Here is a 22,320-nt window from a genome sequence, read left to right on the forward strand (position 1 = left end):
GGGGGACCCAGCCTTGCACCTGACTAGGTCAGGCCCATCCAGGGCAGCCAACTTCTTGATTAACTGAAACCAGCTGATCACGGACTTTAACACCACCTGCAAAATCCTTCCCAAGGCCCCACCTGCACTCAGACAGGCCTGTGAGCACCAGAGACCCTGTGGGGTGGGGCCCTCCTCCCTGCCTTTCCTATCTCTGGATTCGAGGCCTCCCCTACTCTGTTTGGGTGGCCTAGCCCCTTCCTCCCACCAGCCTCACTGCCCTTGGGGGCCGGCTTTGATGGTGTGGCGCCGCCGGCCTGCGGAACACTCGCTGTACCACCATCCCCGTGTGGAAAAGAGGTACTTTTATTTGAACAGAACAAACTGGCCGCCCCAAGGGCAAACCTTCCAGCTCTGCCCAGAGGCGTCCGGCCAGGGCCTGTCCCTTCAGTAAGGGAATTCACAGCGGCCCCAGCGCGGCCCCACGCCCTTCACAGCTTCATCTCACTTTGTACATTCAGCCTGCACGGGGCAGGGGAGCTACGCCAGCCTCAGGCGCCCACCAGGCCAGGATGGACACTCCCAAGGGAGTGGGCACAACTCCTGGGAGTGGACACTCACCCCCTGACAGCAGCATGTGACACCGAGGTGCCAAGCCAGCCCAGAGGGCCCCAGTGCATCTGGAGACGGCTTGCTGGGCCGTTACTCCAAAAAGGCAGCCCTGCCCATTCTCACCGTTCTCGGGCTTTTGAAGTCTTTAAGCCAAGGTGCCTCCCACCACAAATCCAGGCTTGGCCAGGAAAGTCAGGGCCAGTGAGGGTGGGGAGGGCTCACTCCCGCCCAGCAGGGAAGCCAGGGAGCCCCACCAGGGACTCACGCCTTCAGGCCGCTCAGCTGGAACCTGGCCTCCCCCGATATGCCGAACTGCTCCAGGGGGTCCTGTGTGGGGGGACAATGGGCAGGGCGGGTGAGCCCACACCCAGGAGGCCCCCAGCCCGGCCCGCGCTCCACCCCCACCCCACTGCACACCTTGCCTGTCATCTTCTGCAGCTCGTTCCTGTAAAAGATGAGGCTCCTCCGCATGAACTCGTAACTGCGGAGGAGAGCGGTGTGAGCCCCCAGGGCCCTGCTCTGCCCCAGACCCCCAGGCCGGCCCGCACCCTACCTGGCTCGACGCAGAGCTCCCATCCACTCCTGACACTGCTCCTCGCTGCAGCACTCAAAGTGGTACTTCCTCTCGGGATCCTCCAGGAAGCCTGCAGAGGGAGCAGCCCCATGGGTCCCCGCTCACTCCCACCTTCTCATGCCCCAGGCCTCTGCTTCCTCTTGCTACTGTCCACAACTGTCCCCTCCTCCAACTCCAGCCTGAGCTCACTGCTTCCCACCAGCTGGCTGTCGGCTGAACTGGGTCCCCTCAAAACACATTTAAGTCTTAAAACATGTAAGACATTTTCTGAGACTATTACTCTTATCTGGTTGCAGGTCACTGCCGACCTGAACACTTAAAGTGAGGTCACGCTGGAGTAGGGTGAGCCTCTAACCCCAAAAGGCCTGGTACTCTTAGGAAAAGTGAAACGTGACACAACCACACAGGGGAGAGTATCTCATGAAGATAGAGGCAGAAGTGAGCTTCCACAAGACAAGAAACGCCAGAGGTGGGCAGAAACCCCCCAGAAGGTGGCAGAGAGCACGCGGAGCAGGTTCTCCTTCAGAAGGAACCAGCCATGAAGAAACTGATGTCGGACTGAGAAAAGTAAGTTTCTGCTGTTCAAGCCCTCCAGTCTGTGGCACTTTCTTCCAGCCCCCTCCCCACCCCGGGCAACTAGTAGAAGCTCCATCTTCCCCTGCAGACTCCACCCTCTCAAGACGACCCTGGAAAATCCTCCCAGTCCCCCGGCACTGGGCCCTCCCTGCTCGCAGGAGAAACAGTTACAGCTAAGCACCCCAAAAGGGCAGCGCTCCCCAAGCAGACAATGGCGGTATTTGGGGTTGCAGCTAGTAAGTGGCTTGGATGGGTGTGCTTGGCCTGGGCTTCAAGGGGAGGAGGGAGCACGAGTGGGGCAGCTTGGGACACTGGATTCAGTCTGTCGGGACAAAAGTGGGGCGGGCGGGGCCAGGCGGCACTCACTGATGGAGAAGCCGCTGGGCTCTTCCTGGGTGATTCTGCAATGCTCCAGCAGCAGGGCTCCGACGGGCTGGGGGCAGACAGGCGCATGGAGGCGGGTGCACGGGACCAGCCAGCCTTCCAGCCCCGCCCCCCGATTCTAGTTTCCCCCCTGCCCCGCCCCCAGTCTCTAACCCTGGCCCCGCCCCCAGTCTCCGCCCCCGACTTCCGACCCCGGCCCCGCCCACGACTCCGACCCCTCAACACCCGCAGCGGCCCCGACCCCCGCCCCGGCCCTCCCTACCGCCCTACCTCCGCCTCATCCGTCCGGAAGTAAAAGAGGAAATTGACCACCAGCTTCACCAGCCGCCGCTTCACCACTGCGGGCATAAGGCGGGCTCACACGGGCTCGGCGACTACCCACCCCCGCCTCCCGGCCGCCCGCCCGCCCACTCCGGCGCCCAGGGCCGCTCACCGCTGCCCTTCTTGGGGCCCCGCATACCCAGCTCGGCCGCCATCTCGGCCGGCTGCCGGGACAGTGCCTGCAGTTCCTTCTCGTTATAGCGCATGGCGCCGCCGCGACCCAGTACGCGGAGTGCGGGCCGCGCCCTCCCGGCCGCCCTCCCCGCTAGCGCCGCCGCCGGCGCCAAAAGCGTCCCACCGCGCCGTCCCGGAAGCGCAGCAGGAGCTGCCACGCCTGCGCGCTCCTGGGCCGCTCAGCCTGTCAATCACCGGCGGGGGGCCGTAGCGCCCCGGGGGCCTCGCAGAGCCTTCGTGGGGCGCACAGGATAGTGGGCAAGATGGGCAAGATTGTTATATATAACAGTGCAGTAAGGTGGACCCTCGGTGGGAGCGGAATAAAGTACCCCCACGACCGGAAGCGCCCTTTGCTAAAGTGAACGGAGCAGGCTTGAGGAAGGGAAGGACGTAATTCCCCATCCCGCGAGATCTGGCTCCGTGAGAATTAAGCCGAGCGGGAGACTGTCGAGAGCCGTTACGCATGCGCACTTCAGCTTCCGGCCTGCGTTCTTCCTTTCCTGGCGCCTCCGGAGCAGGTAGCCCGCGCCGCTGGGCGGGCCAGGCATGCGCACACGGAAATCCCCGCCCCGCCTGCCCTCGGAAGTGCTTTCTTAGCCACTGGCGCGCTTGCGCAAGACGAGGTCTTCGTGGCGGCGGTGGCGGCTGAATAGGCTACGGCCGTGCTTTGGTGGGTGCGGGTTTGGAGCGGCGCCGGGCGAGGGTGGCGACCCCCGGGGGATTCCCTGGAGGGGATTGGGCGAGGGGGGGCCTCGGCGGGAGCGCGGGCTGAGGGCGGGGGTCCGGCTCTGGGTAGGCCCGACGCCCCGCCCGCTCGGAATTCCGGCTGCAAAGGCCCGTTGGGTCGGGTCGGGGTGGGCGCTCCCGCGGCCCGGAGACTCGTCGATTGGTTCGCTGGCTCTGTGGGCCGGGACCCGCCCTAGGTCCTGAGGGGTGGGGGCGACGGCAGCCCTTGTGCCAGGCCCAGTAAGAAGTAAGGAAGGTCCGGGGCGGAGCGCCCGGCAGCGTGCCCGAGGCCAGCCGAGCCCGTTAGCTGGCCCCGTTTTGCAAGCGAATCCCGGAGGTTAAGTGACTTCCACGCCTGTCACACTAGGTGCCCGGCCGCTCCTCCCTTCTGTCGATTGACAGCTCTGAAGGCCCGAAAGAGCTCGTAAATAGCATAGTTCTTTCTGGATGTGTGGGTTTAGACGTGGGCTGACTGCCGTGATTAGTGAGGTCTCGTTTGTGCCTTCCACCCACCCGCTCCAACCTCACCGTGCGATTCTGTGTCATAAGCTTTAGTCAAACCTCTCATCCTGTGTTCTAGGGCTGGAAGTACAGCTCGCTGCCCAGGCGGGTAGTGTGTTCAGCTCAGCCGCTTTTCTTGTACGGTTCACACACACACACACACACACACACACACACACACACACACACACACACACCCCGAAACAATTAATTTCTTCACTTTTCCTGTTAGCCTGACTTTTTGTCTGTTGTTAGTTTTTTTTCCTCAAAGCATCATCACCTCACACACTGATCAGTTGTGTTTTCCCCACAGGTTTAAACAAATGGATGACTTTTCCCATTTCCCCGTAGAAACTCCCTCTCAAAGCTAGCATACCGCTGCTCACGTTGGGACTGGAGCCCCACCTTGCATTTGAGTAGCTGTCCTAGAACCTTCTGTCTGTGTTCCCCTCGGCTGCCTTCTGTCTTCAGTCTGACCATCTGCTCCCCTTCCTCCTTTCCTTCCATCAGAACACGTCAAGTAGTTTTTTAAAAAGTCGACTCATTTATTTGAGCCCTGGATTAGCTGGAAATGGCTTTATTTACCATCACAGTAAGAGGTCTGGGTGTAAAATTCTAGGTTGGAAATCCGCAGTGGGAATTGTGAAAGCATTATATGCTCACTGAAGAGTTTGATCCCATTTTGGTTTCTAATTATTGTTTCTGATTTTCTTCATGTCTAGAAGAATCTGAAGGTTTTCCTTGGTGTTGTAAAAGTTCTTGGTCCATAAACTTATCTGAGAGTCTTTTTCTTCGCTCCTGTGTGAAGAATGGTGCCTTTCAGCCCTGGGATACTTTCACTTCTTTGATGATGTTCTTACATGATTCCTTTGACAGTCCTCTCCACGTTTCTTTCTGTTTTCAGACCAGAATTCCTAGGTTCTTGCTTTTCCTCCTGTTGTCTTGTGGTTGCTTTTGGTTTTCATTTTTCTGTTTTCTTTGTGGAAGCTTTGTTGCCTCTGAGTCCTCGGACGCAGTTTTTTGTTCTGATCCTCACATCTTTGATTTTAAAGGGTTCGTCTGGTTTTAATTCGCCATGCTGACCTTTGACATCCAATTCCAGTTTCACGATGCAGTAACACTAACTAACCCATCTTCTATTGAGGTTTCCATCGGGCTTCACTTTTCTCTGACACGTGCGAGTCTTTGTGTCTCTTTGTGTGAAGTTACCTGTGCTTCTCATCTAGTGAGCTCAGGGGGCCTGGCAGGGGCTGAGTTTCTTGGGGGGTGTGGGGCACCCCTACTGGGAGCTCTAGCTGGGTCTCCCACCTCTTGTACGGGGTCAGGGGGCTGCCTGCTATTCAGCTGGCAGGTTTGGATGGACTGGCCCTCTTCTCAGCCTGGCCCTCACCCTGGCCTGCCTTGGCCCAGGATTCCAGTTCCTGCCCAGGGAGTCAAGGCGCTGGGCACGTGGCCTTCTCCCTGTGCTGAGCTCTCATTCCGGGGGTGGTGCAGCCAGAGCAGGGGCCCACGTGTTCAGGGGGCTGCAGGTGACCAGCACTTTGCGTTCCCATGGTTGCTGGGCTTTTCTGTCACTTGATGAGGGATTAAATATTTGGATTTGGGTTTCCTGAGCCCATCAGGTTCTCTCCACAGGCGCTTTTTGCAACTCCTATGGTGCATGTTTCCCAGCTTAGAGCCAAAGCCTGTTCCGGCTGTTTCAGAGAAACTGGGCTCACCCCTAACTCACTGGGACTCTTGGCCCTGTTGACCTTTTGCCTTCTGAGTCCTCCTCAGCTCCGCCCAGCTGCTGGGCCAGAGGAATGTGTTGGAGATGTGGCTGATGTGTGATTGAAAACAGGGGCACCCGAGCAGGCCTGTGGCCCAGAAGTTGTGCCGCCGGGCGTCTCCCAGAGGAGCAAAGCGGGGGCTTCTCCCCGAGCCCCGGCCCTCACTGGGTGACAGCTGTCTTGACACGCGTGACCTGTCCTGCTATGGGTTTGCTTTGCATTTCCTTGATGACAGTGACTGTGGGCACCTTGTCATGTGTGTGTGTCGCCAGCTGCAGAGTCGGTGAAAGCACTGCCAGTTGGTTTTCAGTATTTGGGTCACGCCATCCTCTCAGGCCCCAGGGAAGTCAGTGTGGACCCTGGGAAAGGCAGCTCGCAGGCACCTGGGCTGAGCTGCAGGCAGACGCGGAGCCCCACGAGCACCCTGTATGCTCTCTCCTCCCCCAACCTGGAGAAGCCGAGGCTCCTATGGGAAGAGCGAGTCTTCCCCAGCAGGTGCGGGCGGTGCTGGGGCGGGCAATCAGCCTGGCAGAGAGCGTCCTGCACTGCGGAGCAGACTGTGGCTGGCGGCCCTGGGTGCACTTTTCCCTGGTCTCACCGACCGTGATGGGCAGTGAGGGCTGGCCTTCTGGTGTCGTGGCCTCCTCCTCGTGTTGACCTGGTCTTTGCTTCATGAGGTTGACCCTGCCGTCTTTCCTACCTCAGCTGGCAGAGTTTGAGTTGGCAGCTCTGGACAGACTTGGTGAAATAAAAGTTCTGACCCTGTGATTCTACAGCCAACTGGAAGGTCACTCCACTGGCTACCAGTTGGGAGGTTCGCTGGCACAGCTGGCCTGTGCCTGGACTGTTACTTTCCCGTGGCTGGTGTAGCAAAGCAGCACAAACCTAGCTTAAACAGCAGCGGTTTATTACGTGACTCTGGAGGTCAGAAGTTCAGCATGAGTCTCACTGAGCTTTACTCCTTCCGGAGGCTCCAGGGAGAAGCGGCTCCTGCCTCTTCCAGCTTCTAGAGGCACCGCATCCCTGGCTCGCGGCCCGCCCTCCATCCTCACCGCCAGCAGCGCAGCATCCCCCGTCTCTGTCTGACTCTGACCTCCCTCCTCCCTCTGATGAGGACCCTGTGAGGATACAGGGCCCCCTGGGAATCCAGGGTCACCCCCATCCCAGCGGCCTTAATCCCACCTGCAAAGTCCCCTCTGCCCCGTGACGTGACAGGTCCAGGCGCCCTGGGGATTGGGATAGGGACATCTCTGGGGGGTCACGTTCACTCCAGAGCCCCATCCCTGTGAAGTTAACCCCACAGAGTCAAGATACCGTGGGTTTAAACCTGGGGTGGGGCCAGTGTGGATCAGTGAAGAAGAGAGTATAAGATGAGAGGAAGGTTCCTGGGGGCAGCTCTGAGCTGAGCCTGAGCGTGGGAAGCCGTAGCTGGCTGGGTGTCGAGGGCGTGGAAGGGGACTTTGAGCTCTTAGGGGAGCCTTCCTCAGCCACAGCCGAGTCTGGAATGTCAATCGTGTGCGAGGCCTTGGGGGTGGCTGGGAGGTGGGTACATAGACAGGTGACATGTTCCTTGTCTCCAGCAAGTTTACAGCTGAGCCAGAGGAATGGAACTTAGGTTGGGAGATGGGAGTGCAGACAAGCAGGAAGGGAATTCAAAGGACGGAGCGGACACCATGGGCTGGGCAGTCTGGGAAGGCTTCTTGGAGGTCAGTCTAACTAATGAGAACTGGGCTTCATCTTCCCCAGTTTTTTTTTTTTTTTTTTTTAACTTTTTTTTTCCGTTGAAGTGTAGTCGGTTATAGTGTGTCAGTGTCTGGTGCACAGCGTGATGTCCCGGTCGTGGGTACGTATACATACATTCATCCTCTTCGTTAAAGGTTACTACGAAGTAGTCGATACACTTCCCTGTGCTATACAGAAGAAATTTGTTTTTTATCTCTTTTTTTATATAAATGGTTAACATCTGAAAATCTCAAGTTCCCAAATGTATACCTTCACACCTCTTTTCCCCCGTAATCGTAAGATTGTTTACCGTGTCTGCAAGTGTGCTTCTGTTTTGTAGATGGGCTTTTTGACATCCTCTTTTTTCTTTTCTTTCCTTTTTTTAAAATTTTTTTTACATTCCACACACAAATGATATCATGGTATTTTTCTTTTTCTTCCTGGCTTACTTGGAATGACAATCTCCAGGTCCATCCATGCTGCTACAAATGGCATTTTATTCTTTTTATCACTGAGTAATATTTCGTTGTGTAAAATATACTACATCTTTTTTATCCAGTTGTCTGTCGATGGACATTTCCTGTTGCTATTTTGGCTCCCTGGGCCTTTGCACCCCTCAGACTAGAGGGACTTCTCTCTAGTGCACCATCACGGTCATCTGGAGACTCCCTGTTTAGCCTTATTCCTTGTTCCCGTGTATCTGGCCCATAGAGGACCCTCGGCCACTAGAAGAGACTTGGTGAAGACGGGGCATGGGGGTGGGCGTGGGCTCTCACAGCTGCTCTGCCCTGTCTCCACAGGTTTCTCCCCTGGTCTGATACAGCCCCAGGGCCTTGACCATGGACTTCCAACATCGCCCCGGAGGCAAGACCGGGAGTGGGGGCGTGGCCTCCTCCTCTGAGAGCAACCGGGACCGCAGGGAGCGCCTTCGGCAGCTGGCCCTGGAGACCATTGACATCAACAAGGTACCTCCTCCCTAGGCCCCTTCCCACCGCCTATGCCCACCAGCAGGCTGTCCGCCCCCCAGCCTCGGGGGCCTGCTTTCTGACCCAGGGAACTTGACCAAGAGCAGCAGCCCTCAGCTACCTGCCAGAGACTGCTGTGCACAGCCCCCATTAGAAGGGCTGTTTCACAGCAGGAGCTTTACTAAACCGGAGACCTGTGTAATTGCTGGTGGTGAGGGTCCTGGTGGCTCTGGATGCTTGGATATCACCGCAGCCACGGGCGGGGAAGGACAGCTGCTTATCTGTGCAGCTGTTGGTAGGCAAGTCCCCCCTCGGCCCTGGGGACATATGGGGCGTCCCAGGCACTGGGGGGGTGGGGCAGCCTTGGGGGCAGACCTCCCCTGGTGAGACCCCTGGGTTAGGGGTTCCACAGACCAGCCCCAACACGCACTCCATGACCCTCTGACCTCTGAGGTCCTGGGATGCTGCACACGTCACACCTGAGTGGGGGTGGGGATTTAGATTCTGGGGTTACCCTGGTTTGTGCCGTCTGGAGTTTATTCTGGTGTGTGATATGAGCAGAGGTCAGACTCAGGATTTTCCCAGATGATTGACTAAGGGTTTCTGAGCCTCAGTGTGGCTGCGGGGCCAGGTCATTCCTCGGGTGGGGGGGTGAGCAGTGTCCCTGGTGCCTGCCCACTCATGCCAGGAGCAGCCCCAGTACGCTGGACGCAGAGGCCCCAGGCGACGCCCGGTGTCCCCTGGGGGCAGAGCCGCCAGAGCGACCCCCAGTGTTGTGTGCAGTGGCCCCTTACAGTTTGAGATGTGTCGGGCCCTCTCTGTGTGCCAGGCACCCCCCAGGCCTCTTGCAGGCCTGGCCTGTGAGGCTGGTTCTGTTACTCTTTTTTTTTCTTTTTTTATAGATTTTATTTGTTATTGTATCATTTAATTATTTTATTGTGGTGGGGGTCGGGGGAGGTAATTAGATTTATTTTCTTTCAGAGGAGGTACTAGGGGTTGAACCCAGGACCTCGGGCATGCTAAGCACACACTCTACCACTTGAGCTATCCCCTCTCCCCATTTTCCAGATGAGGAAACAGAGTTAGGTGGGGTGGGACTGTCATTGCACAGATGGTACAGCCACTGGGTTGGGGAATGAGGACTTGAACCCCTGGTGTCAGCTCCACACCTGAGGTCAGAAGTGCCTGCCCCGCCGCCCCTCTCAGGGGTGCCACTGGTCAGCCCTGGAGCCCGACCCCACTGACAGGGCACGCAGGGACGCGGGCCTTCTCCAGCCTTTGACCTGGTTGCTTCTCTCTGCCCATGTCAGGCTTGTGCTGCAGCACTTGGAGTGCTGGCCTGTCCTGGGGGGAGGTGATGAGCCACGGTGCTGTTTCAGCTCCGCCTCCTTCTTGACCCCAGGTCGCCATGAGTGTGGGGTCAGGGGCTCCCTGGGGGACCCCCCTCCTGGAGCTTGCTGTGGGTGCAGACAGGCAGGGTAGACTCCAGGTTTCTGCAGGATCCCAGGGGCCATGCTGCTGCCTTAAGGGCTCCTGCTTGTCCCTCTCCTCGAGGACGACCCCCAGTGCCAGCCAAGGGTGAGCCATGCGTCTTGGACAGAAAGAGGCCTTGGCGCCGCGGACCCAGCACGGCAGGGCCACCTCCCTTTGTCTGACAAACGTACTTTCCTTTCAGGATCCTTACTTCATGAAAAACCACCTGGGCTCGTATGAGTGCAAGTTGTGCCTGACACTGCACAACAATGAGGTGTGTCTGCCCGTCCCTGTCCCCCCTGCCCGTCCCCTCCCCTCCCCATACAGCCTGGCTCTGCCCCGCTGGCCTTGTCACTCCTGAGATGTGGGTCACTACTCAGTGAGGCGCGGGCGGCCTGAAAGTGGCCACTGACACAGCGGGGCCCGGCTCAAACGTGTCTTTCTAGGAGAGACACTGTCACTCCAGACAGAGGCCCAAGCCCCGCTGTCCCCAGCCTCTGTCCTGCATGGTGTGGCTCTGGCCCTAGTCAGCATTCTGAGCACCCAGGGTGGTCTGATGACCGCTCACGCTCACGCTGGGCTCCTTACCTCGGTTAAGATTTGGTCTCCTCTGTCCTCTACCATGCCGGTGAGGACTTGGTTTATGTCCAGCTCTCAGCTGCGGGCTGCAGCACTGAATTAAACAGTCTCACGTGTGCGGGTCTGCCCTGCGGCACTGGGCTGGCTGTCCTCTGGGGGGCCACCGTGGGCACGGTTTCCCCGGGGAGCCAGAAGAACCCTAGTTGAGAACCGCTGGTGTGCGCATCCCCTCTCTGGGCATCACGGAGGTGGACTCACTGCCAGGTGCCTGGCGGCGCCCACAGTCCAGCTGGGCCCACACCTGCACCTGCAGCCTCGGCGAGACTTCCCGTGTCACAGACATCTGGGACCTTCATCTTCTCCGCCTTTACGGGCGCTCGTCCCCCTCTGTGCAGACCCTCTAGACCGCGTTTACTCAGCCGCCATCAGGGCCCCCAGGCACCTCTACCCGTGTCTTGAACTGTGTGTCCCTCTCCTGTTGCAGGGGAGTTACCTGGCACACACCCAGGGGAAGAAGCATCAGACCAACTTGTGAGTACCTCCCAATCCCGCCCCCCATCACCCCACCTAATTCCCTGCCCCCCTCACCTCCCAGACCAGCTCCAAGGTCAGGCGGAGGCCACTCTTGGCACCTGGGCCTGTGGCCTTGGCGGCCCGTGTGGAGGGGCCGCGGCACTGTGTCCATCCTGCCTACAGGGCCCGGCGAGCGGCCAAGGAGGCCAAGGAGGCCCCTGCCCAGCCAGCGCCAGAGAAGGTCAAGGTGGAGGTGAAGAAGTTCGTGAAGATCGGCCGCCCAGGCTACAAAGGTGAGGGCGGCCCTGGCCCTGAGCCACGCCCCCTCCATCCGCCTTCTGGGGAGTCTGTTCATTTCCTGTCGGAAGGGTTCCTCCCCACACGACGGGGGAGTTAAGTGTCTTCTCCATACCCGTTGGGGTGTCTTGGGAGGTCCTAGTGAAGGTGGGTGAGCGTGTGAGAGGGGACAGCGAGCCCTGGCATGGCCCTGCCTGTGACCTGGGAACCAGTACTGGGTCCTCCTAATCCAACAAGAAGGAGGATGTTAGGGTGAGGGTCTGTGTCAGCAGCAGCGCCTGGGTCACCTGAAGCAGAAAGCTGGGCAGGTGGCCCGACTGGAGCCCAGGACTGTGTTCCTGGGAGAAAGGGAGGCAGGCTGCCTGGCAGGTGTTCCTCCCAAAGTGGAGACATGCTGTGTGTGGCTGGCAGAGGCCCTGGGGTGGGCCTGCTTGGTGAACCAGGGCTAAGGTGGCAGCATCCACCCGAGGAGGCCACCAAAGTCCTCTTGGCCACGATGGGCCATCGTGCCTCTTCTGGGTGTGGGGGGGGGGCACTGGGGCCTCGGGGAGTGCAGTGTGCCCAGGAGCTGCGTGAAGAGCAGCCAGGAGCTGCAGAGCTCTGAAGCGAGGGGCACCCTCTCCCAGAAGCAGGGCTGCTGCCTCAACCCGCACACTCAGTGCTGCCAGGTCTGGGATGGGGGCCTCTGCAGCACAGCCCCCACCCGTGGACAGTGCCCATCCAGCTGCGGAGGGAGGGCCATGGGCGTTCGCCAGCCAGGCAGCGGCCCCCAGGGCACGCGCTCCTGTTTGTGGGTGGTGTTCGGCCAGCACCAGGGTCCCTTGTCTTCGGGGGAGATGAGCCGACCTGGTCCTGAGACCCGCCCTTGTTGCAGTGACCAAGCAGAGGGACACGGAGGTGGGCCAGCAGAGCCTCCTCTTCCAGGTGAGCCGAGGCCGCGGGGACCCTGTCCTGAGGGGAGGGGCCCTAAAAAGCAGTGCTGCCACCCTGCTGTGTCCCCACAGATTGACTACCCCGAGATCGCCGAGGGCATCATGCCACGCCACCGCTTCATGTCCGCCTATGAGCAGAGGATCGAGCCACCGGACCGGCGCTGGCAATACCTGCTCATGGCCGCTGAGCCCTACGAGACCATCGCCTTCAAGGTAGCGAGTCCAGGATCTTGTGAGGTGGGGAGCCAGCCAGAGGGTCTGCTCCATCCAGGCAGGTGGCCTCGGGCCCACTCGGGGTGCCCCCTCCTGACCAGGCTGGAGGTGTCCCTTCGGGCCTGGCCTGCTGAGGGGGTGGCCAAGGACAACGCAGCGCACGAGTTGAAGGCTGGGTGCCTGCCAAGAAGCAGAGGCCTGGCGCCGGGCGGGGCGGGGCAGGATGGCCCACGGGTTGCCAAGCAGCAGCGTCAGTGACTGTTATCCTGAAACCTCAACCCTGCCCTGACAGGGGGCCTCCTCGGGGTCCTGAAGCCCCGCTTCTGCCCGCCCCCACCCCACACAGGTGCCGAGCAGGGAGATTGACAAGGCTGAAGGCAAGTTTTGGACTCACTGGAACCGGGAAACCAAACAGGTGAGTCACTCCAAGTCTGGGCAACTCCAGAACCTTCTCCCAGCCAGGGCCCCAAGGGGTCCCATTCAGCCCCTTCTTTTTTTCTAGTTTTTCCTCCAGTTCCACTTTAAGATGGAGAAGCCGCCGGCCCCACCGAGCCTCCCCGCCGGGCCTCCAGGGGTGAAACGGCCCCCACCCCCACTGATGAATGGCCTGCCTCCTCGGCCGCCACTGCCTGAGTCTTTGCCACCGCCCCCGCCGGGAGGCCTACCCCTGCCGCCCATGCCACCCAGCGGGCCTGCACCCTCAGGGCCCCCAGGCCCTCCCCAGCTGCCCCCACCAGCTCCCGGTGTCCATCCCCCAGCACCAGTAGTCCATCCTCCAACATCTGGGGTGCATCCCCCAGCTCCTGGGGTCCACCCACCAGCACCAGTGGTCCACCCACCAGCATCTGGGGTTCACCCCCCTGCTCCTGGAGTCCACCCTCCAGCCCCGGGAGTCCATCCTCCAGCGCCAGGAGTCCACCCTCCAGCACCAGGGGTCCATCCTCCCCCATCTGCTGGGGTTCACCCCCAGGCCCCAGGGGTGCACCCACCAGCTCCCGCAGTTCACCCCCAGGCCCCGGGGGTCCATCCACCAGCTCCTGCAGTTCACCCCCAGGCCCCGGGGGTCCATCCACCAGCTCCTGGGGTCCACCCAGCAGCCCCTGGGATCCACCCCCAGCCTCCTGGAGTCCACCCCCCACCTCCTGGGGTCCACCCATCAGCTCCTGGGGTCCATCCTCCGGCTCCTGGGGTCCATCCCCAGCCTCCTGGAGTTCACCCCTCCAATCCTGGGGTTCATCCCCCGACTCCCATGCCCCCGATGCTGAGGCCCCCACTGCCCTCCGAAGGGCCTGGGAACATTCCTCCCCCTCCCCCAACCAACTGAAAAGCTGCCCCTGTCCTAGCAAGTCTGCTTTTGTTTTCCTGTGCTTCCCCCCGGAGTGCAGTTGGGTGCTTTTGTACAGGGCTGGGCCCCCAGAGCCCATTAAAGAGTCCGTGCCGACCCTGGAGTGTTCTGCTGTGTCAGTGGGCAGGCCGGGGCAAGGGCTTGCAGTGACTGAATGCACCTTCGGAGGTGGCCCAGGGTCAGGACACCAGCAGGACACAAGTGGGTGGCCCCTGGGTGGGGCAGCCTGCGAGCCAGCAGCGCGTCTGGGGCTCTCCTCAGAGGAAAGCAGTGGCTGCTCGCTCCCCTTTGGGGCGCGTGGGGGGCCAGTACGCAGGGGCGGGGCCCGCCAGGCGCGCCTGGCTGCGGTCTGAGCGAGGGTGATGTGTTTTCCTCGGGCTGGTGCGCGGCCGTCTGGGGCAGGAGCGCTGGCCCTCTCTGCCCCCACCCCTGACCTGGGGGCTGTTGATAGTCTGGTCCGTTTGGGCTACTCACTCGCTGCTCACAGTCCCAGAGACTCCTGTCTCCAAAGGGGAAAACTTGTCAAGGACAGCTGTTGACAAGTGGGTCACAGGCCACACTTTCTATCACTGGTCAGGAGGAGATAGCTAGCCAGGTCAGAACAGAAGGAGCTTTGAGAAGGCCGCCTGGCCTGCCCAAGCTCCCAGCGGGTGCTGGCCCCCAAGGTCACATCCCGAGAGATAGGGGCTGCCCTCCTGCACAAACAGCCCTGCTCGCCCATATAAGCCAGGGCAGCCCAGCCCCTGGAAGCACCCAGAATGCAGGGCCCGCCCCTCTCTCGGCTGGCCCTGGTGCTGTCGGTGCTGGGGGCTCTGCTGAGGGCCGGGACCCCCAGGGAAGAGACCTCCAGCACCCCAACCTTGCCTGGGGAGCCAACTACAGACACTGGGGGGCTCATCTTCCACCAAGACTGGGAATGGCCCCCCCCCAGCATCCGGCCACCAGGCATCCCTGGGGATCCTCTGTGCCTGGTGACCCTGGGTGGGGGTGGCAATGGGAGCAGTGCTCTCCTGCGGGTGGTGGGGGCCTTGAGTGGCTACGAGCAGGCCTTCCTGGAGGCTGTGCAGCATGCCCGCTGGGGCCCTCGCGACCTGGCCACCTTCGGGGTCTGCCCCCCCAGCGGTAGGCAGGCTGCCCTGCCCCACCTACAGCAGCTGCAGGCGTGGCTGGGGGAGGCCGGGGGGCGGCGGCTGGTGGTCCTGCACCTGGAGGAAGGTATGTGGGGGCTATAGCCGGGAGCAGGGATGGGAGGCAGCCACCATTCTCCAGAGACTGGGTTCTGCCAGAGCCCCCAGCCCAGCCCCCTCCAGGCCTCTTCCAGAAGTTGAGACTGATGGCCAGAAAGGTGGGTGACCTGATGTTTGCCACATCTAGGGGCTGGAAGACCTCCCATTCCCAGACCTGCCCCTCCACCCATGAAGGAGCCTCAGGGGTGAGGCCAGCACAGCCTGAAGGCCCAGCAGAGGACGGCCCCTCCCCTCCACAAAAGACCCCTGGTAGGGGTGTGTGTGGCCTGTCCTCAGGGGCCACTGGCCTCAAACCCACTACCAAGGGCTCAGAGGTGACAGGTGGCAGCCCGATCGCCCACCCTGTTTGTCTGACACTCCTCTCAGGCCACCTGTGTCCCAGGGGCATCAGACCAGCTGCTGCTCAGGTGGGGCCTCTCCCGCCTGCAGGACAAGACAGGCTTGGCGGGAGGGGCTCCAGCTTCCGTGGCTCAGGTGTCCTTCCTCCATTGTTCTGGCCACAGTGATGTGGGAGCTGACGCCCTCGCTGAAGTTCCAGGAGCCTCCACCTGGAGGAGCCAGTCCCCTGGAGCTGGCCCTGCTGGTGTTGTACCCAGGAACCGGCCCGGAGGTCACCGTCACCGGGACTGGGCTGCCTGGCACCCAGGTACCAGGGAGTTGAGGGGGCTGTCCCTGGGCCCCAGGAGCCCTCACTCCTGGCAAGGGAGGGCGATGGGGTTTTCTAACTGCTTAACAGAAAGGCCACCAGGGTCCAGGCTGGAATCCTGAAGGGGTATTAAGAGCAGTAGGCTGAGCAGGGCTGGAACCCAGCAGCCCTGCCTGGCTGAGCTCCCATCTCCGCAGAGTCTCTGTCCAGCTCCGGACTCCAGTTACCTGGTGCTGGCTGTGGACCGCCCGGAGGTGGCCTGGCGCGGCCCTGGGCTCGCCCTGACCCTGCGGCGTCGCGGAAACGGTAGGCCCCCCTGACAGGGACCTGTCGGGCAGCTGACCCCTACCCCAAAACCCCAAGCTGCTGAGCCAGCACACACGTGTCACCCCCCCACCCCGCAGGTGCCCCCCTGAGCACTGCCCAGCTGCAGGCCCTGCTGTTTGGCTCGGATTCCCGCTGCTTCACACGGATGACCCCGGCCCTGTTGCTGCTGCCCCCACAAGGGCCTGTGCCTCTGTCCGCGCGAGGCCAGCTGGACTCGGTGCCCTTTCCACAGCCCAGGTGCGCGCAGGCGCAGACCTGGAGTGGGGGAGTGGGGGCAGAGGGACCCTGCACCTTCACGACCTCCTCGTGACCCTCCACTCCACTGTCCAGGGCGTCCCCGGAGCCCGAGGAGCCGCTCCCCAGCGCCGACCCCTTCCTGGAAACTCTCATGCGCCTGGTGCGCGCGCTGCGGGGTCCCCCGGCCCGAGCCTCGCCCCCGCGTCTGGCCCTGGACCCCGGAGCACTGGCCGGTTTCCCGCAGGGCCAGGTCAACCTGTCGGACCCCTCGGCGCTGGAGCGCCTGCTGGACGGCGAGGAGCCTCTGCTGCTGCTCCTGCCGCCCACCGCAGCCACCGCCGGGGGCCCCGCGCCTCTGCAGGATCCTGCCTCCGCGCTCTGGGCTGAGGGCCTCACGCGCCGGGTGACCGCCAAGCTTCAGAGGGCGGCCGAGGAGCTGCGCGGCCTCCCCGGGCTGCCGCCAGCCGCCACGCCACTGCTGGCACGCCTCCTCGCGCTGTGCCCGGGGGACCCGAGCGGCCCCGGCGGCCCGCTGCGCGCGCTGCTGCTACTAAAGGCGCTGCAGGGCCTGCGCGCCGAGTGGCACGGGCGGGAGCGGAGCGGCCCTGCCCGGGCGCAGCGCAGTGCGGGGGCCCCAGCCGCCGACGGGCCGTGTGCGCTGCGCGAGCTGCGCGTGGACCTGCGCGCCGAGCGCTCGGTACTCATCCCTGAGACGTACCAGGCCAACAACTGCCAGGGTGCGTGCGGCTGGCCGCAGTCGGACCGCAACCCACGGTACGGCAACCATGTGGTGCTCCTGCTGAAGATGCAGGCCCGCGGCGTGGCCCTGGCGCGCCCGCCCTGCTGCGTGCCCACGGCCTACGCCGGCAAGCTCCTCATCAGCCTGTCGGAGGAGCGCATCAGTGCACACCATGTGCCAAACATGGTGGCCACCGAGTGCGGCTGCCGGTGACCCTGTGCCCCAAGTGGCGCACTGGCCCATATTTATTTGGACCCCTTCATCACCCCAATAAAGACCAGAAAGCACGTGGCTGGGGTGTCTGTGGTGTTTGGAGACAGGCCAGGGCTTCCTTCCGCCAGTTGTCATCCCCCTCAGCACTCTGGCCCCCACCCCCACCTGAAGCTCCCAATCCCTGTTACTCAGGCCCCGGGTGGGTTCTGGGGTTCGGGCGCAAAAGAGCAGACAATGAAGAGGGCCCCAGCACTGACTTTATTTTGCTGTAATCACGGGACGGGCGAGCGGAGGCCCAGGAACTCCCGTGTGGGGCCAGACTTGGCTCAGTCCCGCCCCTTGCCTGCGCGGTGCTTCCGGCGGCCCGGAGGCCGGTCCTCCTCCTCCGGGGAGGCCCAGGCCTGCTTCTTCCTGTACTCTGGGTCTCCGGAGTCTCGCGCCCATGGCTGATGGCCCCCTTTGCGTGCCTCCCAATGCCGCGGTAGGGCTCTCCGGGGCTCCCCGGCAGCCCGTGGCCTCTCCTCTTTCCGTGGCTTCTCCCTCCGTGGTCTCTCTTCCCTTCTTGGCCTCTCCTCTTTCTGAGGCCTCTCCTTCCGCAGCCTCTCCTTCTTCGGCCCCTCCTTCAACCTCTCCTTGGGCCCTCGGTCTGCAAGGGGCGCGGGCTCCTCCCCAGCGGCCTCCTCAGACTCCCCTTTGTCCTTCCCTGCAGCCTCCCTGCTCCCGGGGACCTTGGCCCTTTCCTCTACCTTCATCTGGGGTGCAGGCGGTCCCAGTGGGGGAGCCCAGGTCACGGGCTTTGGCTGCAATGCGGACAGTGTGGGGTGGTGGGGTCAGAGCAGAATGCCACGGGGGCCCAGGCCCCTTCCCCCAATGAGAGCCCCACTGACGGGTCACTTGAAGGACGTGCTTACCAGGGCCGATGCAGGACCCTTCGGGGCTGAGCTTGGCGGGACGCACGGTTCAAGGACAGGCACAGGGGCTTCCGCTTCCCCAGCCACGGCCTCTGGGAAGGGCCAGGAGGGGATGTGAGTCAGCCTGAGCCGGAGAGCCGACCACACGGTCCATCCCAGCCCTTTCCCCTAGAGCCCCCTCTTCCTGGGGACAGGCAAGGGGGCTCAGCCAAGCCAGACTCCACCAGGTACCCTGAGGCTGGACTGAATCCGTCCGAGCCCTGGGAAGGGGCTCCGGGTCTCCACTACGGCGGAGGCCTTTCCTTCAAAGCTCCCTCATTCAGGTAGCAAAAGGATGCTCCCCGTTTCTCCGAGGGCGGTAGGAGCGCCACGGCGCAAGGAAAGCGGCACACTACCGAGTGGGGGTGCACACAGCCCATCCTGGGCGTGCAAGGCCGGTGGGGGCGGGGCTGAGGGCCTCTTCTCAGGGAGGAAGGTGCACCAAGGCCCCTACTGGGACGGGAAGGGCTCCGCGGAAGGTCCGTGTTGGGGACGCGCGCGAGGCTCAAAGCCGGTCCTGAATAGTGGGTCTCAGACGCCACCCTGGGGGCGCATAAGGCCGGAGCAGGAAGTGCAGGGGGCGGGTCCCAAGGTCCATACTAGGGGGCAGGGGGCGCGCACTGCCTGGGGTGGGGGTCCAAGACCCAACTCTGAAGGGGAGGCGCACAGACCGGCCCCCCGGAAGAAGCCACGCGTGGGGCACAGCTCACCGCGGCACAGCTGGAAGGCGGAGCCCAGCAGCGCCACGAGCGAGGCGAGCACCAGGCACTTGTTGAGCGACAGCTCTCCCCAGGGCAGCTCCTCGCTCAGGGCCGGGGGCGGCGGCGGCGGCTGCGGGGGCGGCACGGCCTGCGTCTTCTTCCGCGCGGGGCTCCGGGGGGCTGCGGGAGCGGGTGCGGGATGGGCGCGGGCTGCCAGGGGCGGAGCCCCGGCTGCGCTCGGCCCCGCCCTGCCCGGCTGTGCGGCCATGCGCGGAGGAGCTAAGCTCTGCCGGCTTGGCACCTCCGCTGGGATACCGAAAATATTCTAGAAGATAACTCGCTGAAGCTTAGTAGCACCTGAGCTGATGTTAGCATGAATTACAGAGGCTCACAGCCCGTTTCGTTACGTCACTCCACCAGGAGCCCCGTGCACGGTACTGACTCCCCATCTAAGGACCCGGCCCAGGATCGACCCCCAACCCAATACTGGTCCAAGCCCACCCCCCGCCTCACCCCTGTCTCCGGCAAACCCACTTGCTCCTGTTTTCAGCCTCTCCTTCCCGTGTCCTGAGGCCACTTTGGCCACCGGCTCCTTTTCTGTCATCTTGGGCCTGGCATCCACACCGCCTGCGGGGCTGCCCTCAGCTACCGGCTCCTGAGAATCCTATGCAGAGCGACATGTCATCCTGGCAGTTTCCTTCCAGTCTTTCCTCCGAGGGAGACCAAACCCTTCCCATGGGCTGCAGACATCCACCGTCAGTGCCAGCACATCCTGTCCTCCAGGGGCACCCTGGGCTGAACCCCAAGGGCCCAGGCTACTCACCTGAGGCCAGCTGTTGGAGTCGGCCAGACTGGGTGTCACTGTTGGTGGGAAAAGAGGGAGAGTGAAGGTCATGGGAACCCCCAGGCTGACCCCACCCTGCCCCGGGTTCTGCTGGGTGAGGGCTGGGTAACTGCTCCCGTTTTACAGATTTGAAAGTAGACAGACTGAGACTTGCACACAGGTGCACGGCACTTCACTGACAAGCTGGGATTCTAAACCTGACCTCTGCGGCCCGGCACCTGTGTTCTTTGGGCTCCTTATGAACCCCCAAGGCTTTAATGGGCACCCCCAAGACTTTAATGGGCACGGAGTGTGGAAATGGAGAGCACGGTTTAAGCCAGTCTAAGGTGGGAGTCCAAGGCCTGGTCTCTGAAGGTGAGCCACCTGGCTCAACAGAAAGTGGGCTGCACTCTGTGGCGCCCTCTGGGGTACCTGGAGCCCTGTCCTCCCGCGGCTGGCCTGGGCAGGGGTCAGCCAGTGCAGAGAGGCCCTCGTCCACTTGGCAGCTGCCCAGGCCTCCATCCAGCTCCTCCAGGGCCCTGGTTGTCATGGAGACGTCTGAGAAACAGCAGGTCCAGAGTCAGGCTGGAGGGAACGGGGAAGAGGCGGCCTACATTTGCTGAGCTCCTGCTATGGGCCTGGGCCTGACCTGGGGAGAGGGGGCTCCGACCTGCCCCTCCCAACAGGCCTTGCTTGGCCCCCTTCCTGGAGCCCCATTCACTTGGTAAATTCATACTCATGCAAGGCAAGGCCAGCAGCCTCTGCCAGGCACTCTCCCTGACCCCCCCCAGGACCCCTCCTGATAGGCCAGCCTCCTTGGGGCCCCAGCATCCCTGAGCATTCAGGATGGGGAGGCTGCTGGGGCCCCAGGGAGGGCTGGGTCCTGCTCGTGGTCACAGAGATGAGCAAGGAGCCCAAACCAGAACCCTTGGCCCCAGGGTCGGCTCATGTTCTCTGAGACCAGGGACTATTTTTATCTGGTGCCTGAGGCCAGCAGGACAGGCCAACATGGGGCCCAGCCCCTCCCAGGCCTTTGCCCCCCCTGGGGTCTCCCTCTGGACCATCCTCACCAGCCATTCCCGGCACCCACACTCCCCCTGGACCCCCTAAGTCTAGGAGCTCAAGCCCCAGCAGCCAGGATCAGCCTCACTCTGGCCGTGACAGGCAGGGACAGGGGCAGGGGATCCCAGACCTCCCGATCCCAAAGCTGGGGTCCCCGCCCCTCTGACTGTCTCTGCTTCCACCTCACAGATGAAGAAACTGAGGCTAGAGCTGGAGCCAGAGGTTGTGCAGAGCTTGAGTCAAACCTGTCTGTTGGCCCCCACAGCCTTGCTTTTCTGGGTCACCAGTGCCTCTAGCTCCAGTGTCAGTGTGACCCATCCCTGGGCAGAAAGAGGACCCTTCCCTGGGGCCAGAGCAGGCCATGGGGGAGGGGCCCAATGGGCAGGGGGGCAATGCCCCTAGGTGTGTTTGGGGGCATCCACCGGAGCTGGGGATCCCCGTGGACCTCAGGGATGCCCTCCCAGACCCCAGGGACCCCCTCTGTCCAGGCCGCCCCCTGCCTATCTTACCTCACTGCTGCGGTGTTGGGCCTGGTGCACAGGATGGATCATGAGGAGGGTGGCCCCATGACAGACAGCAACAGGTGGCCAGAGGCCACAGGGTGGGCCAATCAGCTCACTGGTTGCAGTGGGAGGGGGAGGAGGCCTCGCTGGAGATCCCAGCTGGGCACACCCCCGACTTGGAGCAGGACCAGGCATTGGGCCCGGGGGCGGCCCCACCCCCACCAGCGTGGCGCCACCTCCAGGCTGGCCACAGTGACCCTGGGAGCATTGCTTCCTGTCTCTCAGCCTCAGAAAAGAGGGTCTCGGGGGTGAAAACTCCCACAGAACGTGGTCAGCTTGCCTTTGGTCTTGGGTCTGGTCAGCCATCCTTAGCTAAACAACCATGCCCCTGCGGAGCCCAGGGCCGTCAGGAGGGGCTTCCCGGAGGAGGACGACACCGCTGAGGGGAAGCCAGGCTCTGCTGGCTCAGCTTCCTCATCTGGAAAGTGGGGTCATTTCCTCCCAGGGGGGCAGTAAGGTCAGAAGGAGTTAATCCGGGTTAAACAACCACTTGATAAGTATGGACTGCTTTTGTGTCATCCCATCTAGTCACGCGTTCACGCCTTTGTTTAGTCAGTCATCAAACACACACCACCAACACAGCCCAGCTGTATGGGAAATAAGTTTGTCACTTTTTTCTTTAATGGAGGTACTGGGGACTGAACCCAAGACCTTGTGTATGCTAAGCACACGCTCTAACACTGAGCTATACCCACCTGCCTGTCATTTTTTTAAATGAGGTTTTTGAGATACAGTTTATGTACCATATAATACAGTCTGTAAAGTGTACAATTCAGGAGTATTTAGTACATTCTCACAGTTGTGCCACCAGCACCTCTAATTCCAGAACATCCCAAAAAGAAGCCCTGTCCCCGTTGATAATCACCCTCCCATCCCCCTCCCCAGCCCCTGACAGCCAGGAGCCCCCTCCCTGTGTCTGGGGACTGGCCTGTTCTGGACGTCTCACATCCATGGACTCACACACTGCGTGTCCTTCTGTGTCTGCTTCTCTCACTGAGCGTCGTGTTCTCAGGGTCCGTCCACGTGGTAGCAAGTGTCAGGGCTTCTCTCCTTTTCACGGCCGAGCAATGCTCCCCTGTGTGGAGGGACACATTTGTGTGTGTCCATTCACCAGCCTCTCACACGGCTGGGATTGGGGGAGGAGAGGAGGTGAATTG

The 22,320-nt window shown here is 61.9% G+C and overlaps 4 protein-coding genes across 8 annotated transcripts; 2 read left to right on the forward strand and 2 right to left on the reverse strand.

The window, feature by feature from the left end:
* Positions 1-323: 323 nt before the first annotated feature.
* On the reverse strand, positions 324-2,979 carry PLEKHJ1 (pleckstrin homology domain containing J1). 2 transcript variants are annotated; one of them, XM_032466069.1, is made up of 6 exons: positions 2,586-2,979; positions 2,396-2,463; positions 2,108-2,174; positions 1,145-1,235; positions 1,009-1,072; positions 324-918 (listed from the first exon to the last, which is right to left on the reverse strand). In XM_032466069.1, exons 1-6 carry the CDS (start codon positions 2,650-2,652, stop codon positions 853-855), a joined length of 423 nt encoding a protein of 140 aa, XP_032321960.1. In that variant the 5' UTR covers positions 2,653-2,979; the 3' UTR covers positions 324-852. The 2 variants fall into 2 exon arrangements, with proteins under 2 accessions (XP_032321960.1, XP_032321959.1); XM_032466068.1 differs by having other exon boundaries at positions 2,559-2,979.
* A 156-nt stretch (positions 2,980-3,135) lies between these two features.
* SF3A2 (splicing factor 3a subunit 2) lies at positions 3,136-13,752 on the forward strand. The gene is made up of 9 exons (XM_032466051.1): positions 3,136-3,290; positions 8,139-8,303; positions 9,979-10,050; positions 10,840-10,886; positions 11,052-11,161; positions 12,040-12,089; positions 12,170-12,310; positions 12,657-12,725; positions 12,813-13,752. The coding sequence occupies exons 2-9, from the start codon at positions 8,178-8,180 to the stop codon at positions 13,632-13,634; spliced, it is 1,437 nt and encodes a 478-aa protein (XP_032321942.1). The 5' UTR covers positions 3,136-3,290; positions 8,139-8,177; the 3' UTR covers positions 13,635-13,752.
* A 152-nt stretch (positions 13,753-13,904) lies between these two features.
* On the forward strand, positions 13,905-17,142 carry AMH (anti-Mullerian hormone). Of its 2 annotated transcripts, none has more exons than XM_032466048.1 (5): positions 13,905-14,870; positions 15,406-15,548; positions 15,746-15,854; positions 15,953-16,112; positions 16,206-17,142. In XM_032466048.1, the coding sequence occupies exons 1-5, from the start codon at positions 14,414-14,416 to the stop codon at positions 17,062-17,064; spliced, it is 1,728 nt and encodes a 575-aa protein (XP_032321939.1). In that variant the 5' UTR covers positions 13,905-14,413; the 3' UTR covers positions 17,065-17,142. The 2 variants fall into 2 exon arrangements, with proteins under 2 accessions (XP_032321939.1, XP_032321940.1); XM_032466049.1 differs by having other exon boundaries at positions 14,577-15,000.
* A 159-nt stretch (positions 17,143-17,301) lies between these two features.
* JSRP1 (junctional sarcoplasmic reticulum protein 1) lies at positions 17,302-21,257 on the reverse strand. 3 transcript variants are annotated; one of them, XM_032466058.1, is made up of 7 exons: positions 21,110-21,257; positions 19,971-20,096; positions 19,539-19,576; positions 19,250-19,379; positions 18,725-18,895; positions 17,976-18,067; positions 17,302-17,864 (listed from the first exon to the last, which is right to left on the reverse strand). In XM_032466058.1, the coding sequence occupies exons 2-7, from the start codon at positions 20,086-20,088 to the stop codon at positions 17,391-17,393; spliced, it is 1,023 nt and encodes a 340-aa protein (XP_032321949.1). In that variant the 5' UTR covers positions 20,089-20,096; positions 21,110-21,257; the 3' UTR covers positions 17,302-17,390. The 3 variants fall into 3 exon arrangements, with proteins under 3 accessions (XP_032321949.1, XP_032321948.1, XP_032321947.1); XM_032466057.1 differs by having other exon boundaries at positions 19,971-20,123; positions 21,110-21,238; XM_032466056.1 differs by lacking the exon at positions 21,110-21,257 and adding an exon at positions 20,846-21,052.
* Positions 21,258-22,320: the final 1,063 nt, after the last annotated feature.

This window comes from Camelus ferus, chromosome 22 (genome assembly GCF_009834535.1).
Source record: "Camelus ferus isolate YT-003-E chromosome 22, BCGSAC_Cfer_1.0, whole genome shotgun sequence".
NCBI classification, from domain to species: domain Eukaryota; kingdom Metazoa; phylum Chordata; class Mammalia; order Artiodactyla; family Camelidae; genus Camelus; species Camelus ferus.